Source organism: Leopardus geoffroyi, chromosome A3, assembly GCF_018350155.1.
Source record: "Leopardus geoffroyi isolate Oge1 chromosome A3, O.geoffroyi_Oge1_pat1.0, whole genome shotgun sequence".
Classification (NCBI taxonomy): Eukaryota; Metazoa; Chordata; class Mammalia; order Carnivora; family Felidae; genus Leopardus; species Leopardus geoffroyi.
In genome coordinates this window covers 1121945-1139713 of record NC_059336.1, presented here as the reverse complement: position 1 = coordinate 1139713, position 17769 = coordinate 1121945, and the positions used below count along the sequence as shown (strand labels likewise).

Sequence of the window (17769 nt, the reverse complement as noted above, 5' to 3'; positions counted from 1 at the left end):
TTGAAGGGCTTCTGGTGTTCTTGCCTTTTTTTTTTTTAATTATTATCTTAATTTTCTAGGCATTTGTAACAACACACAGCAAATCTGTCTTTGTATTTGTTTTTTTTTTTTTTTTCAACGTTTATTTATTTTGGGGACAGAGAGAGACAGAGCATGAACCGGGGAGGGGCAGAGAGAGAGGGAGACACAGAATCGGAAACAGGCTCCAGGCTCTGAGCCATCAGCCCAGAGCCCGACGCGGGGCTCGAACTCACGGACCGCGAGATTGTGACCTGGCTGAAGTCGGACGCTTAACCGACTGCGCCACCCAGGCGCCCCCTGTCTTTGTATTTGGGAGCGGGAATCTCATTTGCTTTCTCATAAAGGTGTGGTAAACGCCATTTAAATGTCTGTATCAGCGTATGTGAAACAAAACCATAGCACCTGACTCTGCCACCTGAAGAAAGAAATATTACACTAGGTAATCACCACCTACTGATTAAGCATATTTTAGTCACAGCTACAAGAATCCTTATTAAATACATACAATCACCTACTCAATCTCAAGTAACAACTTACCCTCAAAATTAGTACTCAAAAAATAAACTGAGGTCTAAACAAGAGAAACTATTCTCCAGAACCGTGAGCACTCACACCAAGTGAGCTCAATTTGACCCTTCTTTCCCAATTAGTGTGTTTTCATCAACTGTTAACCACGGAGCCTTTGTAATGGAATCAACACAAATCATTTGATACTAACTACACAGATGATAATATGAGGCACCCATTCTAAGGGACCACACCACATAAATAAGAAAATACACAAAAGAGAAACTCATTTAGGAGAAACCTTCTTAATGGACTTCCTGAGTCCACCAGGCATGTGAGAATCAGGCCTCTATGAGACACAGCGCCACAATGCAGGGACCCAAGGACAACAGTGAGCTAGCTTAACCCATAAATACATTCGATCTTTGCTCTGCAAGAGCCGAATGGAAATCCCCTGGTGTCATCAGACAGGTGTATGAAGATGAAGCGTATTGTGCTAACAGAAATATAAAACAATCAGAACCCTGAACACCTCACAAACACGTAGCAAAACAAAAAAGAAACCAGTCCCTGAGCTGCCTGAGGACGGACTCCTTGAGAGTCAGACACCCTATGGCAGTACAAAGACTTACAGTGTCAACAGCAGGACCTGAAAACTCCGCCGCCAAAAGCAAGCAGAAAGTGGGAATGGAAGTCCCCACTCCAAGCCCCCCACACAAAGCCCAGCAGCAGCACTGAGTGAGTGGCCCACCTCCAGGCCCCCCCCAGCGACACCTCTCCTCAATGAGCCACTGTGATGCTCACACAGGCACACAAGCTGTGAGCATCACTGTTGGACAGGACAGACAGTGGTAACCATGGGCAGCAGCAGCCGGGAAAGGGGAGCCACCTGTTATCACACAACTTTTTATTTGTGCCCTTCCCTCTGATCAGTACACAACTGTGCTCGAAATAACCTGAATTTAATCCCATAGTAACAAGGGACAGTTCCTGCTGGAAAATCAGAAATAAAGACACACACTATTCCTGAAGTCATGGCTCAAGCCCCCAAGAACACCGGCAAGGAGGAGAACGAGAGGCCTCGAACGTGCATTTGGCGGAAGTTTCACAGCAGGCCTCGGGCTGGGTCTCCCCAGGTGACACTTCTGAGATGCCTGGGCTGTGTTTCTAACGGGAACCCAGGGGACCGGTCCCAGAGACGTGTGCGTGTGTACACGCACCAACACAGGTGCCACTAAGGGCTGGCCAGCGAAGGGGCTGGCGTGTCCTCACAAGCCCCACTGCACTGGTCTCCGAGGCCGGGGAGGCCTTTCTGCGAGCTGCTACAGCCAGGCTGCGCGGCACCCAGGAGGCAGCAGATACTTGCTGAGCAAACGGAGGAATCGCTCTACGGGTCGCTGACGCCACTTCCTTAAAATGCCTGGCTAAAGCACCCTTCTTGGGAGCACCCGCCAGCCAGGGCCTGTGTGGCTCCGGGGGAACCACGGAACACGTGCCTGGGGTGGGCCCCTTAGAAACAGGCTCCGAGGTCTGGGCTTGGAGGTCGTTCCTCCCTCGCACCTCAGTGCCCTGCAGGTTAGAACGGGCACGGAATGCTCAGATCTCATTCACTGCAAATGACACAGGTACCATTCTCTACGGCCAAGGGACGAATGAAGCTCAGCTCACGCTGCTGGGACGTACGGCGCCGATTCCAGGCTCACTGATGGAGGCGCTGGATTCAAAGCGGAAAACGGGCCCTGAGCTCCACTGTGTCACAAGCACCGCACAGGAGGCAAAAGCGGCCTTTAAGATCCTCCGCGAACGCACCTCAGGGTCGGGGAAGCAGAGTGCCGGCTCACAGTGGACCCCGCTCGGGGCTGTTTACCTGCCACAACTCATTTTAACAACTGCTTGTGTGCCCGTTCCCGCCTCCAGGGGACAGAAGCACGGGGAAGGGACTCGTCCAGCCTCAGAGCGGGCTTCTAAGTGGGCTGTCTGCCCGGGGCGGTGCAGCAGGGCGGGAAGCAGGAGAAAACAAATGGGGCCCGGAGTGCGAAAGGTGGGGGAGACAGAAAGAGGACGACTGCAGGGGCACGCCTCCCCTGGAAGGTGAAAGCTGGCCAGGAGAGTAACATGGGACACAAACGTGGCCAGTATACACCAAGATGACAAAATAACTACACGGAAAACTAAAAATCAGTATTTTATGATGGGACAAATACTCTTTTTCAGCGAAACCGACTTTCCGAAAGCCTCCTCTGCTTCCTGGAGCACCAAAGACCACACACCTGTCCCGTTACCCCTCCTGAGAGCAGGTGGAGACACCAAACTCCTCCGGTTAAACGGAAGTGAACACCGGGAACCGTACCCACACTCCAAGAAAGGATCCCGGAACGAAACTTCACGTCCGTGAAGGACGTCCGGACGAGCGAACCGGGGTAGAGAGCAGAACTCACTGCAGCCAGCGGCACTTTGGGCAAACAAATGACTCGTACGCGGACGCCCGCTGGACTTGGAACTTCCAGGGAAGAGCGGCGCCCCCTGCCCTCGGACTAGCGGGCCTCCCGCCCTGCTGACTTGGGCCAACGGACAGTACTGCGCTGCCGTCCCCTCCGGTCCGTTCAAATCGGGACCAGGCCCCCGAGCAAACACCCTCCTCCGGCGGACCCAGCCCCAGGCAGGCGCCCACGCGCGGCGGGGGCCTCGGAGTGGCCTCGGGAGGTGACCCCGGTCCGTGGGCCCCCTCCCCCCCCCGCGACCCCCTCTCCGTGGGCCCCTTGGCTCCGTCGCTCTCCCCCAGCCGCCCTCCCCCTCCACTGTCCCCCATCTCCGCTCCCTCTCCCGCACCTCGCCTCCCCTCTCCCCCCTCAGCCACCCCCTCCTCCCCTCCCTCCCGCCATCCCCGCGGCGGCCGCCATCTTCTCTCCTCGGCGGGAGCGCAGCGAGGGCCGGCGCGGCCGCCGCGGCTGTCGGAGGGCCGGGCTCCCGCCCCGCCGCCGCCCCCGAGTGCGGCCCCGCGGCGGCCGGCCCGTCTGCCCGGCGGCCGGGATGCCACTCACCGCGGGTCGCAGGCCTCTGGGGTCCCGCAGCCATTTCCTCGGAGCTCGGCGGAGTGGGCGGGAGGGCGGGGTCGGCGCCGGGAACCGAGGCGCGGGGCTAGAGGGGCCGGCCGCGTCCGGAGCAGCGCCCCCGCGCGGAGGGAGGAGGCCCCCACCCCGCGTGCGCGCCTGCGCCTGGCGCCGCGGCTCCCCGAGTCCGAGGGCCGCAGGCGCCGGCCGCAGCCGGCGGGGCCCCCGGGCCGGCTTTGCGGCGAGGAGGCGGGGACGAGGATAAAGGAGCAGCCGCGCCCTCAAGTTTGTACAGCAAGTCGGCCCCCGCCGCCACCGGCACGCTCAGCTCGGGCACATCTGCCCGCAGGGGCTGCAAGGAGCGGTGAGGCGTCCGGGTCCAGAAAGGCAAAGGGGTCTGGCAGGTGCGCAGCCCTCCATCCGGATCTTCTTCACTCCGAGCCGAGCAGGGACACCCCAGCACCGGCCAGTCCCCAGATGCTCCACAAACATACCGCAGAGGGGAAGCGCCGGCACCCGCGGGGCGCTATGGACACCGAACACTGGCCCCGGGGGCTAGAACTCCGTGGCTGAGGGCCTCTGCCCCCAGTATGTACGTGCCTCTACAGCCCCCCTGCTCCCACGTTCTTTAGAAGCAGGAACCCCTTGGCTTTGGTTTCAGCCCGGGTCAAAAGGCGGAAAGGTGCCCTGTGTGCAGTAGAGCCGCACACAGCGAACCCCACGGGCGCATCCCTGACGCTTCCATGCGTGAGAACCACGGGTTGGGGTCAGATGCGCTTTTCAATTAACATCTATTTCTAAAGATGACAAGACCTGCTAGTTTCGGAGCCGGACTCTGGATTTTCTCCCAAGGAATACAACGCAGTGTTTTCTGCTGGTGGGATTCCATTAGGACCACCTTCATGGAATCCTGCAGGGATGGGCTCTCCACTCTTCCATCGGGACCGTCTTCAAGTTTGCCCCCAGATAGGTGGAGTGGGGAGTTTAGAGAGCAGACGGTTGGGAGGCGAAACCAGCTGGCACAAGCAGTGTGATCTTGGGCAGGGTGTCTGTAAATGGGGAAGACCACAGGAGGCCTCCCCAGCCAGGAGTTGGAATGGGGGAACCCCGCTCAGCCTCTTTAGTGGAGGAGCCTTAAATGAAACAAACCCAGCAGCAATGTCTCTCTGCAAAGGGAGATCGTAATAACGCCCAGGTGCCACGCGGGTGGGTGCTTGCAGGGACGGAAGGCACAGGATGAGGGTTTAGGACAGCATGTCAATCACGGCAGAGAACTGGGTACAAGACAGGGCACTGGTCTAGATGTGTTCTCCTCAGTTCTTCTACCCTTGTCCAGAGATCTTCAGCCAGAGAACGAGTAGACATATTCTATCTCCTCTGATATAGTAAAGCCCTGGCTTTGTGATCCCAATGAGAGGGAATACAACGTTTTATATTCGTGCAGAACGATGCTCATTACTCCTAGCTTTCACAATGGTTCCTGTTACTCTGAGATGTTGCCCTGCGGATTCAGTGGAAAATAAAGTTGACTTCAGAAGAAATCAGTATTTTAATCTGTGAGGCATGAGAGCTGTATTTCCTTTCTGGTTGCTTTCATCTCTTAAGTTTCTAAATGAATCCACGCAATAAAAAAAGCCAGACAAAGTAGTGCCTGTCACAGATTTTTGACAGAAAAGCAGTTGTGACTCCGTGGGCTTCATAGGCTAATCGTAACACAAAGTATGTAGCAGAGAAAGTGGGGAGGAACAAGCCCAAGACCTTTACTGAGTCTGAGCCCGCTGGTGAGTGTGAGGAGGAAGGTCACCCCGACAAGCAAGTCCTAGGGCAGGGTGCCAGTCTCCTGCCATCACCCCTGGCCTGTGGGGCCTCAGGAGAGTTGCAGCTACAATGTCCAGGCTGAAATTTATGAGATTTGTTTCCAAAATGAACAAGTACTTGGAAAGCGAAAGCGACTGTTTGAACTCAGGTCTGACAGGGGCTTTCTGGATTTGTCCAGAGCAGAAACATTGTTGGAATTAACTCATCCTCTTGCGGCTCACAAAACTCAAACAGTGAAGGCGAGAAAGAGCGCTGGAAGGAAATACCAACGAGAGTAACAGAGGCCAAGCCATCCGTGATTTCAAAAGGATTCCCAGAACTTTATTCCGAACTTCAACAAAATCAATACACATAAATTACCTGCTCGATATCAGAACTATTTTTGAGTTGCAATTGGAACCAACTGCTTCTAAAATTTAGAAATCCAAGGAGAAATAACATCTCCCAAATCTGTCTACAGAAGGTGGGAGGCCAAGGGTGTTGCCTTTCATAGTTGTGCAGAGAAATGAAACATCTCGGGAGTCTGTCAGACAGAAGTCCCTCTCGTTCCAACAGAAAGCAAAGCCTTAAAGAATAAATGTAAGAGAATTTTAAAGTCAAGAAAGCAAAAACCAAAAATTTCCAAGTGCGTTCTAAAAAAGGAAAAGCGTGGATATCCATTGGAAAAAATCTCTGGGCTTAGACAAAAAGAAAAAAAAAATCCTCAGAGCATATACAGATATAACTACGCACATACACAGGCTATATGCGTTTATGTGTGTCTGTGTGAGTGCATTATCTACTTTTAATTAAAAAAAAGGTGGAATCCCAAGCCAACACAGGTCTATCAAATTCTTCACCAGCCAAGTCTTAGCGTACAAGTTCGTATGAAATGCTGTATGAATTCCCTAGGAAATCCTGGTGGGTTAAGTGACTGTCACTCAGGCGTGCTGCCTGTGTCTGCTGGTCTGCAGCTGCAGGGCGTGGGCCCCCCACCCCCACCCCACCTGTGCTGCACGCGCTCTCTAGGATCTCAGCAGGGGCTAAAGGATCAGGAAATAACTACTCTTGCTTTCACCCACCCGAAGAAACTCAGAAGCAATGCTTTCTGACTTAATGGTACAGAGTCTGTCTGGGAAGGGAGATAGACCTGGGCCAGGAGGGAGGGCGGGGCTGTACCAAACGCGCGAGAGGCACGCTTCCACCGGTCTTAGAACTTTCAGCTGAGATGCGCGAGGCACCACTAAACGATGATAAAATCCTTCCTTACTCTTCCAGATCTTCGGGAAGAAACTTAAAGCACCGGGAAAAGCTGGAGCTCGGGAGCTGACCTCTCGGGGCTGCCTGCGTGGTTGTTGTGGGGACTCAGCAGCGACAACCGCGCGCTATCCTGATGAGCTGGGTTTGTCTTTGCCAAATCTCCTTCAAAGCAGGGCCTTGATTTTATGCTTTTGGGTTTTGAGAATAAGATAAAAACATCTGTAAAACACGGCTGATGTCCTGGTTATTGAACAGTCTAGGGTTTGAGTAGAGGAAGCACTGTGTATTTTATTCCCCCAAATACTTTTCCTTTCTGAAAACTCTTTCATGCTCTTTAAGACTAATAAACTTTTCACGCGTCTCTGTAAAGAGCTGCTAATCTAATAAAATGAAACTCTCCACCCACGCTTGGGGGAACCATGGAAGCTCTGGCGGCTCCCCCTTCCACAGACCCACCTCCTTCCTGTCAACCTGGTCACTGCCCCAGGCGGTGGCCAAAGCGGTGCACCTCCCTCCTGCGCTCCCCCAGACTCCCTGCGGCATGTGTCTTCGGGGTGGCCCCGGCTGGCCCCTAACCGTACGCTCTACAGGGGATCTCATGCACACCTGGCTGTGCTGACCTTTACCTCTGCCTGTAGCCGGGTCCATCCACCCACTAGTTCTGTGATCTCCACTTGATGCCTTAAATGCACATCAAAGCCTAAGGCATGCAAAACGAGCTCATGACTTGGGAGTCTCTCCTCCATCCAGGCCCTTCCCTGGTGTCCCGACTCAGTGATTCAGTGATGGTCCCACCCTATAAACCCAAAAGCACAAGCCAGAAGCCTGGATTCTCCCTGACACGCCCCCCCCCCTTCAGCTACCAAGTCCTGTGGCTTTAGTGTTTAACATGCTCCTTGCTCTCCACATCTGCCGCTTCTGAGGTGTTAAACCACAACTGTCTTCCCTTCACCCTGCTCACCTCCCACCTCACCCCCACCTACCACTGTCCATTCCCGCCATGTCACTGAGCTCGCTGCCCTGTCACCCACAACTGTCAAGTGAACAGTTTTTGGTGAATGTCACGCTGGACAGCCCTGCTGCACTCAATACTGCCCATCCATCTTCTAAAGCTCCCCACCCCCCGGCTTCCGGAGAGCCTACTGACCCCCTGGTCCCTGTTAAGCCTCTCTGCTGACCTAACGGACAACTTCAATGGATAATAACCATACGTTGCTGTCCTTTAGGATCCTGGACTTCTTTGCTCCCCTTCCCTACAGTCTTCCTCTAAATAGGTCTGTCTCCTCTCACACGGGGTCACCACAAAACCTCTGCTTTCAGCCTCATCGTCACTCCCTTGAGCTTAGCCACGTCCCCCAGGCACCTCACACCCGACAAGGCCGACACTGAGCTCGCCATCTCCCCGCCCCCCCCCACCCCCCTTCCAGCCCACGAGTTGTCAGGATGGCTCTTCCTCACCTGGTGCCCCCACCGTTAACCTCATCAACCAGGCTACAGAAGTGCCTTTCTCTGTCTTCCTCTCCTGTCGATCCATGAACTCAATCACGGAGGGCTGCGGACATTCCCTGCCCCATGACACTCCCTCCGTCCACTTCTGCTGAGGCTGCTTGTACTTAAAGTGGTCATTTGTCATTCACTCCTTCAACATTCTCAACAAATAGCTACGGAGCCCCCACTCCTGCATGTTTCAGCTCTTGAAAAGTTCACACGTGTGCTGAACTGGGACACATCATCAAGCATCAGCGACAGAAAATGGTGTGCTAAATGCGACAAACGCATGGTTTAGGATGTGAGACGTGAGCCTAAAGGAGACAGGCCACATTCGGCTTTGTTCCGGGAAGGCCGTCCCCTTCTGAGGAGTCAGCCTGGAGAAGTGTTTTCCACGTGGCCCAGCTTGCGAACCCAGCGCTAAGAGAAGCGGCCGGTGGAGAACCTCCAACAGGAGGACGGCTGCAGTAGAGACAGGAGGGGCGGGGGCCATGAGGCTTTTGGCCCTGCTCACTTTGCACAGGCACCTGGGGGTCTCTGAAAGGTGTTAAGAGAACGGGCACAAGGAGAGACCACCCTGCCTGCTGCGTGCGCTTCATTAAAAACTGGTGGGACCCCTGGGAGGGACAATCCCAGCAGCAGAGAGGCTGGGGACAATAAAAAGCAGCCAGCGTCTAGACAGAAATAAGGAGGTGGAATTTGCAGGACTCGGTAACGGGTCAGCCGCTGGGGGCACGGGCCATTAACCTGTGGCCCACGGAAGGCGCAGCTGAAGCCTCTGTGGCCTGGAATATCCTATCTCCCTAGGGCACTGGCATTCAAGTGTTTGCTTGTGTGCCTCTGGAAAGAATTCTAAAATTCCGCACCCCTTCGCACACCGTGAAGTTGACACCTAGAATCGTACGCAGACTTAAGTAGCTGCAAAAGACGTCCTCACGAACGTGTACTCTCTGTGCGATTTGAACGGATTCATGGCAAAACTTTGTACCTGCAGACTCAGCACACTGGATTGGAAACTACCCGTAACCAGTCATCCCTGTGAAACCTATGGGACTTCCTCTTGGCGAGAAGTCCGACAGCACCCCCGCGCTCTTCAGCTCACTTTTGAGCAACCGCACGAAACCATCCGACCCTGAGCTCTAATTCAGGAAGACGTCGGATTTCATGGGACGGAGCAAGGGGCTGCCCCCTCCATTTCCTTCCCGAAGCCGCAGAGAAACCTTGCTTTCCCACAGCGGGAAAAGGAGACCCTGCTCGGACGCGGCCCGCGAGCAGGCACAGAACGAGCACACGCGCGCCTCCGCGTGTCCCCACCGCCGCCGCCGCTGTCGCTGCACGCGCGCCCGCAGCCCTGGCCCCACCTGGCGCGGCCAGTGGACCGCCGGGCCTGCGCGGCAGGCGCCCCGAGGGCGGGCCCGGTTCCTTTGCCCCCGCAGGCGGCGAGCGAAAGCGCGCTCGGTAACCCCCGGGGCCCTCCTCAACCGACGGAACGAAGCGCTCCCGCCGGGTCGCGCTCGGGCGGCTCCTCCCGGGCCCGTGCGAAGGCAGGCGCCGGGTGCGGAGGGACCCCGCCTCGGGGCGGCGCGGAGCACTGGCGCCTGCCCCCCGCCCCCTGCCCTCCGAGCTCACACAAATGACGGAAAGGGAGCTGGGACCTTCGCCTCCGACTCAGTCTAGATGTCGCCATCCCTGCGCGAAGTTCCCCCGCAACGACACCTCGACGGCGGCCATCTTGCCCAGAGTCGGCCGACGCCTTTTGACTCTCGCGCCAACCCGTAGAGCGAGCGCGCCGCGAGAAGAGTTCTGCGCAAGGACGGAAGCTGGAGTCTCGCGCTTCCGGGCAGCCGCCGCGCTCCGCCCCCTCGCGGGAGCGCTTGATTGGTTACAGGCTGGCGAGCCTGCGCTCTCGCGATCTCGCGGGAGGTGCCTGAAGGGGCGGCCGTCCGTGCGTCTGCCCTCCCGTTCCCCGCCCCCGCCTCCGCCGCGGCTCCCGCCTCCGCCACCCATCCCCGGCGCCTCGCCGCCCTCCCGGCTCGGCCGCCCCCCGCCCCCCCGAGCGGCCGTGGAGACCGCGCTGCGCGGGAGGCGGGATCCGCACGGTAAGATGGCCGCGGCGGACCCAGGCGGCCGGGCCGAGCTTCCCCGCGGGAGCGCGGCGGGCCGGGGTGGGGCTGGGCGGGGGCGGGGTGGAGGCCAAAGAGGGGGCCGGAGTAGGGCTCGGCGGGAGAGGCCAGAGGGGGCCGGGGCGGGGGTCGGGAGCGGGCTGGGGGCCCTACGGGGTCGAAGGTCTGAGCAGGTGGCAGAACCGGGGCCTTGTGGGTTTGCACTGTCAACTGCCCCTTTTCTCCTGGCCAGAGCAGAGTCCTGACCCCACAGCGCTCGGGTGCTGTAATTCGGTGTTTATTCTTAAAGGGAGCGCCTTTCGAGCGAAGGCTACAAGGTTCAGAAGTGGTCGCCAACTACAGCAGTGGCAATTACCTGAAGCACCGCACTCGTGTCCCTGTGAAGAGAACGATTTTTATGACCACCATTTCAGAGCAGAAGCTGAGCTGGTGAGGACGCGAACTGCTTGCTTGGGAAGCAAGTGTTCCTCGGTTTCAGAGTTGGGAGGTTTGTGTGTTGAGTATTTCTCTGGAGTTGTTGCTGTTCCCAGATCGCTGTCCGTGCTGGGAGCGGTACTGGTGTGATTTTGGGTACTACGGGGATGGAGAGAGAGGGGCCTCGTTTGTCCGAGGTTACCTGGAGTTGTCGTCTGGGAACGGCAGAGTGGCCTGAGGGAATTACGCACCTGCCCGGAGCTACAGGACTTGGGCATTTGTAGGAGGAATGACATCTCTTGGTTTGTCTCCCGTGCCGGCTTCCTCCTCTGGTGCTGAGTGTGGGCACCCTCCTAGCACCCAAGGACTTGGTCTTGTGCCCGTGCTCTCTCCCTGGGCGATCTTTGCCCAACTCGTGGCTTTCGATAGGTACCCTTGTTGGGTGGCTGTTTCCCTAATTAATGTTTCCAGCGCTGGGCTGGGGACCTATAATCCAGGTGCCTGCTTGACTTCTCCATCTGCGTGTCTGATAGTCAGCCCAAACTTGCTCTACTCCTCAAACCCGTCCTGTTTCTTTTCGTTTGTGGCCCGGTCCTCCAAGGTCTCAAGCTTGAAAGCTTCGGTCCGGCCTCGAGCGCTCTGGTCCTTTATCCCCCTGCATTCAGGCCGGCAGCACGGCCGTTGACTTGCGCCCACAGAATCTTCACCTGCTGTGTCTCTGACTCTCCTGCCGCTGCTCTCGTTTGATGGCTTCTCACTGGCTTTCCTGCTCGGCTTTTGCTGCCCCACTTTCTCCGTTCTTTCATTTAAAAACATTTTTTTATTATACCTTTTTATTTTAGAGATTGGGAGTGTATGAGCAGGGGAGAGGGGCAGAGGAAGAGACAGAGTCTGGGGCTCGATCCCATGATCCTGGGATCATGACCTGAGCCAAAATCAGGAGTTGGACGCTCACCCGACTGAGCCACCCAGATGCCTTTGTTTTTTGATCTTTTAATTCAATGAAGCGATTTAGCATGTCCTTGTCTGGCGTAAAGCGGTACCCGTGATGTATAGATTACTTACGAGGACAGTGGTGGGCTCGCCATCTTAAGAGCCCAACTGGTGCCCCCAGGGCTGGCACCTCTCTGCCCTCCTTCCCGTGGTCACCGCCTCCTGAGTTTCACGTCTTTACTCAAAACAAGAAAACGCTTTGCCGAATTTGTGTTTGTTGCTAAAGCACGTATCCCGCGATTTGTGTTGTTTTTGTTCTTTGTAAAACTGTCTGCCACGCTTGGGTCTTGCCTTATTCGTCCAACTGGTTTCTGAGAGTCCTCCCTGTGGCTGTGTTCATGTTTTAATTGTTCTAGTAAATTCTGTTACGCGATCATAAGCCTTTCTCAGCAATCCTAAAATCCAGATAGCTCCGAAAATCAGAAATTTTTTGTTTTTAACCTATTTGATGGCAAGATCTGCTCCAGTGAAAGCTTTTCCATCTCCATTCCACCCAGTGTGGCTGCCCAGACGTTTCCCCGAAGAAGTCGTATTTAATTGTGGGGTGTCACCCCAGACTGCAGTGTGCGTGTCATGTGACATTTGCTAAGTCGTGCCGTGTAGTTCTGGGTACAGTCGGCAAGATTTTAACTTTCGGAATGGATCTGCCCAAGGGTTTTGGGCCTGGGATTGTGGTTCCCTGCTGCTTTTGAATGAACATCCAGGTGGGTGGCTTCCTGATTTTTGCCATCTTGAAAAGCGTTTCTGTGAGCAGGCTTGTCCGTGTCGGGTGTGCGGTGGTGAGTGTGGAGGACCTCAGTCTAGTGATAGAATCCCCGGGCCGTGAGGAGCGCGTGTGGTCCGCCCCGCAGGGAATGCCGGGTCTGGTTGCGTTTCCATTCTGCTCTCACAGCAGCATCAAAGAGCTGGAGGGAGCTCCATGTCTTTGTGGACACTTGGTATGGTCAGACTTCTTAATTTTGGTAGGTCTGGTGAGTGTCTCATCGTGGGCTTCTCTCTCGGGCACGTGCGTCATCGCATTGAATATTTAGCTTATGTCCCTCGCGGTTGCCCTTCATGCTTAGAAGAGGGTTGATCTAAACTCCTCCTTTATCCGGCGAGGCCTTACTTGGTACGACCCACCCCACGACTTGACCTGTCCATTCCGAGACTCGGGGCTCTTCCTCGCACCAATCCTGTCTTCTAAATATGCTAGCCTTCTTTCTGATCCCTATATCTGCCTTTGGTGCCAGGCGCTTTGAATTTGCCGTTTTCCAGGTAAAGTATCTTTCCACCATCTCCTTATTCCTTCGCGCTGCGTCGCCCTGCTTCACTCTGAAACGATTACGATTCTTAACGGAATTCTTAACATCCTTTTTTTTTAATTGAAGTACGGTAGAGACCCAGCGTTTCTGGGTGCAACATGGGTATCTGATGACCCTGTAGGTTTCTCTGTGCTCATAAGTCTGGCTGTCATCTGTTACTACACAGCCCTATGAGGGACCACTGAGCGCGTTCTCTGTAATTCGTTCCCGTGATCTTCGCTAATTTTTAAAATACTGTTTTCCTGTAGAAAATAAGTCAGAATGAGTTATGCAGAAAAACCCGATGAAATCACGAAAGACGAGTGGATGGAAAAACTCAATAACTTGCACGTCCAGCGAGCAGACATGAACCGCCTCATCATGAACTACCTGGTCACAGGTAACGGCTGGCCATAAGGGTGCTACCTCTTGAACGTAAATCTCCCTTTTCGTATGTATAGGTAGAATTTTACATTGGACTTCCTTGGTAGAATTGTGTTTGGGTGTAATAAAAACACACTGCTAATTTTCCTAAATTTGTAAATTGCCGTATCAAAGGTGACCTGTTCCAGAGGTGAGGTTGTTATGCCAGGTATCTGAGCTCTAAAGCAAAAACCTGTTTCTTGACCTTTAATATTTTTGCAGCTTATCAAGTGACTAAAGAACGTTCTGGAGTACTTTTAAACCCCAAGTAATTGATCTCTTTTGGCAAGTCTGAGAAATGATACTGGGCTGTTTCTGGAAGGTGTGCCTAACTCAGAGAAGAAAGGGGGGAAGGGCAGAAGCAGATGGAAAGTAGCAAAAGGGGTCTGTAACTATAGTCCTCCTTGATACTGGGAAAGAAGAGGGTACTTTTGTACATGGTTGGAAAACACCGATGTTTCAAAAAGGTCTGAGTCTCCTTCCATTGTTCACAGTGCCTCGTCCCCCAAATCAGTCTTGACCGAGACTTCTCTGGGAAGGTGTTGAGGAAGCGTCTGCCTGTAGTGGGGGTGGGGGGCCACACATGCTGCTTAGACGCTGGTGAGAACTGTGCCCTCACAAGGAGGCAGGAGGGTCAGGCCTCTGCAGGCTGTGGAGGTGCACCGGCGTGCGCAGACGTGCCTGAACCACGCCTGCAGCCTCTGCCTGGGGTCGCAGCCTTCCCGGGGGAGCCCGTAGTGCACCGGGCTTCCCGGCATGCACTCTTGCCCCTGGCCGGGGGGTGAACGGCGTCTCGGGTGGGATGGGAAGGAGTGGCGTACGTGGTTTTCGTTTTCTGTGTGGGGCACGGCTAGTAAATCAGAGATGTAAATGCCAAGTCCCTAAGACGGTGCGGGTCACGTTGAAGGTTATTGGTTTGAGGTGGATGGGCTTTCTAGGGATGAAAATGCTTTGCGTTAGTGTCTTGCTAGCTTCCTGAGCACTGAAGATGGTTTTCATTTTCAGAGGGCTTTAAGGAAGCAGCAGAGAAGTTTCGAATGGAATCTGGGATTGAACCTAGTGTGGATCTGGAAACACTTGACGAGCGGATCAAAATCCGTGAGATGATCCTGAAAGGCCAGATCCAGGAGGCTATCGCGTTGATCAACAGCCTCCATCCGGAGCTCCTGGACACCAACCGGTATCTCTACTTCCACCTGCAAGTGAGTTTCAGTTGAGAGGCGTCTGGTTTGTGGACACTCGATGAGGTTACGCGTGCTCGTTTCAGAAGTAACGCAGCTAATTTGCATTAACAGAACGTTGTTTTAGTTTACGTGGGGAAGGGGCTTGGGTTAGCCGTTGTCTCGTGTGTTCCAGAAGCTGTTTCTTGCTTTAGGAGCGTTAATGTCATAATTTAGGGCTGCTAGAAGTTGTCACGTAAGACGTCCTTTGGCTAGAGACTAGAGCGCGTCACCGGGTGTGCCTGTCTGGGCACGGGTGTGTAAGCCTGTCTGCCTTTGCCGGCCCAGCAACAGCACCTCATAGAGCTGATCCGCCAGCGCGAGACGGAGGCGGCGCTGGAGTTCGCGCAGACCCAGCTGGCAGAGCAGGGCGAGGAGAGCAGGGAGTGCCTGACGGAGATGGAACGCACTCTGGCCCTGCTGGCCTTTGATAACCCTGAGGAGTCTCCATTCGGAGACCTGCTTCACATGATGCAGAGGCAGAAGGTAAGACCGACGGGTCCTCCTTCCCCTCGGTGGGTGTTCAGGGCGGGACTCTAAAAGGCACAGCTGTAGAACGAACGGAAGCCTTGTCTGGGCACGTGACACTCAGTCACGACAGCACCGATTCTCCCGTCAAGTGTCCCCTTTCCCTGTGTGAACCGGGAACTGAGCACCGTGACGTCATACACGGCATTCAGACTCTCTGTCTCAGCTTTTCTCGTTCGTCTTAACCTCCTTCTTGTTTGTTTGGAGACTCTTAGAAGTAGGTGTCTGAAACATGTTTTACTTAAAATCCCCTATTTGCTTGTGAAGCTGTTTGTGTCCTTGCTGCTGCTTCTGTGTTCCAGCCCCCACGACGGTGCATTACTGCCCCAGACGCGGCCCTTTACTCCCATGGCCCTTTCCTGCCGGGAGGGAGGGCCGCTCTCCAGGCCGCCGCCACGCGGGTCCTCCTGTGGCTTGTCCCGTGCACCTTGTGTCACCCCACCCGGCTCTTTCCTCCGCCCCGGTCCCCTCAAGCCTGGCTCACGGCATTTCACTGCTATCCAGGCCGGGTATGAGCCCCACCGACCGGGCCGGCAAGGAGTGTGTGTTTAACATCCTCTGGAGGGCCTCACGGTCATGGGCTTCGTATTCATTTGAATAAGTAACCATCTTTTCCTGTAAGAAGGTCTTAAGAAGTGTAAATGCACATTGTAACTGGTCCTACTGGCGGGCACTCTGCACGTGTGGTTGTTTTTATCCGACGTATTTATTTTCTAGGTGTGGAGTGAAGTTAACCAAGCTGTCCTAGATTATGAAAATCGTGAGTCCACACCCAAGCTGGCAAAATTACTGAAACTACTCCTTTGGGCTCAGAATGAGCTGGACCAGAAGAAAGTAAAATACCCCAAAATGACAGACCTCAGCAAAGGTGTGATCGAGGAGCCCAAGTAGTCTGTGCCGGTGGCCCCTGCGCCCCCCCCCCCATCCCCCCCACCCCCGGACCGGACTCAGAGCAGCTGTCTGTGACTGACAGGTTACCGCAGTAGAGAACTCTTTCTTCCCCCTTTTCCTGGATTTTTTTTTTTTTCGACCTGGCATCTTTTTTAAAGGGAAAAACGGCCCTTCTGAGTGCTGGAAAACTTGCAGCGAGAGATGCGGTGTCTTTGGAAGTGTGGCGCAGACCGCGGTGGGCGCGCTGACAGCGGGGACGGGCCGCATCGGCCACGGAGCACTCTAGTTCGGGAACGTTGTTGAACGGAGGCCTCCCTCGCAAACCTCTGACAAGCACTGATCATTATTTTGCTTTCTGTTAGCTCGTAGGCAGAAAATACGTTTTCTCAGATCTGCTAAGACTCGTCAGGCCTTTGTGGAGAAGGTTTCTCTTACCCCTTGGTTTTTTGTTTTTTCATAGGAAAGACTATATAAATTTGTAAATCCTAATTCAAAGACTTCTTTTGTGTGAGGGTATTGAGTTTGGTTTGTTTCTCTCTGGTCTGGGTGGTATGGCTCCTGGGGAGATGCGTTTGTGTGTGTGTGTGTGTGTGTGTGTGTGTGTGTGTGTGTGGGCTGGGGCTGTGTGTTTTTTAATTTTTTAAATCTATATTTTGGTGCTGGTTGTGGTGAGAGACTCTTTCTTAGCGGATCGATGGACCTTCTCTTGTAGGCAGTTTTGTTGAAAATAAAGGTTTCTCTTTGATTTCGAGAATGACCACAACGGCCTCCAAAAAGTGTTAATCCTCTCAAATCTTTTGCTTTCGGAGCTCATGTCTCGGTGCCGGGACAGTGACTGATGGCAGTGGCCTCATCTAGTGCTTGCGGCCTGAGGGCCCATGTGCCCCTGGGAGTGGACCCCGAGGAGTGGGGTCTTGACAGCGAGTACCCCCCCCCCCCCAGGAGTGCACACTTGCCTGGGCGGGGGGGCTTGCCCTGCAGCCCCACGTGTCCTGCCGCCGGTGCAGTTGCTGGGATGCGGGTGCTCTGGTGACCGGGGACACAGACTCGTGTGTGTGGACTCACCGCAGGTGCAGCTCGGCCCTGGTCCTGTAGGGCGGTCGTTAACGGAGCTGCCGGCCGACCCCGCGGGCGCAGGCTCGAGGAGGTGGTGGGGACCGTGCCCGGGGGCGCAGGGCTTCCTAGCCACGGGTGGCTCTGCACGTCCCCCTGGTGCGGGGACTCCGTCCTCCCTGTGCGGATCCGGGGCGGGGTTCGGTGCCCGGTGCTTCATAGAGGCAGATGCCAACAGCAGCTGAATTGCGGGGAGCCGGCTTCCTTGACCAGCGAGGCTGGGCGGGCTCGTGGGTGCTCCCGTGGGTCAGGTGGTCTGCCTCTGACCGCTGGGGCCACGTCCCCCACACGCCTGCAGACCTGAGCGCGATCCTCACGTGCCGTGCGGTCAGCCGGTCCCCCGCTTCATCTCTGCTCCCTGCTTCCACTCGGAGCCTGGGGTCGGTGGTGGGTTTTTGACCACCTTGGGTGGTCACTGATGCAGAGGCAAGACTGTGCGTTGTGGATTCTTCCGGCCTCTGTCCACCTCGCCCTCCTGCTGCCCTCTTGGTGTCGTGAGGATGAAGGGGGGGGGGGTCTCTCCTCGACGCCCGAGACCGTCTCAGCAGTCGTCTCCAGATGTGACCTTTCTTTAGGGCTGTTTCCTCCGAGGCTTGAGGCCGATAAGTTAGGGCCAAAGGTTTTCATCTTCAGGTAGTTCACCATTACCTGCTGCGGG

The 17769-nt window shown here is 55.2% G+C and overlaps 2 protein-coding genes and 1 long non-coding RNA gene across 11 annotated transcripts in view; 2 read left to right on the top strand and 1 right to left on the bottom strand.

The window, feature by feature from the left end:
- DIDO1 (death inducer-obliterator 1) overlaps positions 1 to 9891 on the bottom strand; it is a 51084-nt gene extending 41193 nt beyond the window's left edge. For 3 of the 6 annotated variants that reach the window (XM_045444005.1, XM_045444001.1, XM_045444000.1), the window contains exon 1: positions 3570 to 3678. The gene's annotated coding sequence lies outside the window, so the exon portion shown is untranslated. Of the gene's footprint in view, positions 1 to 3569; positions 3679 to 9752 lie in introns of those variants that run through there. The other 3 variants (XM_045444004.1, XM_045444002.1, XM_045444003.1) reach the window with 2 other exon arrangements.
- Positions 3780 to 7004, top strand: LOC123579883. Its single transcript, XR_006702992.1, has 2 exons — positions 3780 to 6494; positions 6654 to 7004. It is a non-coding gene; the product is annotated as an uncharacterized LOC123579883 (long non-coding RNA).
- Positions 9586 to 16487, top strand: GID8 (GID complex subunit 8 homolog). Of its 4 annotated transcripts, none has more exons than XM_045444020.1 (6): positions 10039 to 10222; positions 10536 to 10733; positions 13206 to 13336; positions 14365 to 14561; positions 14868 to 15065; positions 15825 to 16487. In XM_045444020.1, exons 3-6 carry the CDS (start codon positions 13219 to 13221, stop codon positions 15996 to 15998), a joined length of 687 nt encoding a protein of 228 aa, XP_045299976.1. In that variant the 5' UTR covers positions 10039 to 10222; positions 10536 to 10733; positions 13206 to 13218; the 3' UTR covers positions 15999 to 16487. The 4 variants fall into 4 exon arrangements, with proteins under 4 accessions (XP_045299978.1, XP_045299976.1, XP_045299975.1 ...); XM_045444019.1 differs by having other exon boundaries at positions 10108 to 10222; positions 10536 to 10675; XM_045444021.1 differs by lacking the exons at positions 10039 to 10222; positions 10536 to 10733 and adding an exon at positions 11583 to 11632.
- Positions 16488 to 17769: the final 1282 nt, after the last annotated feature.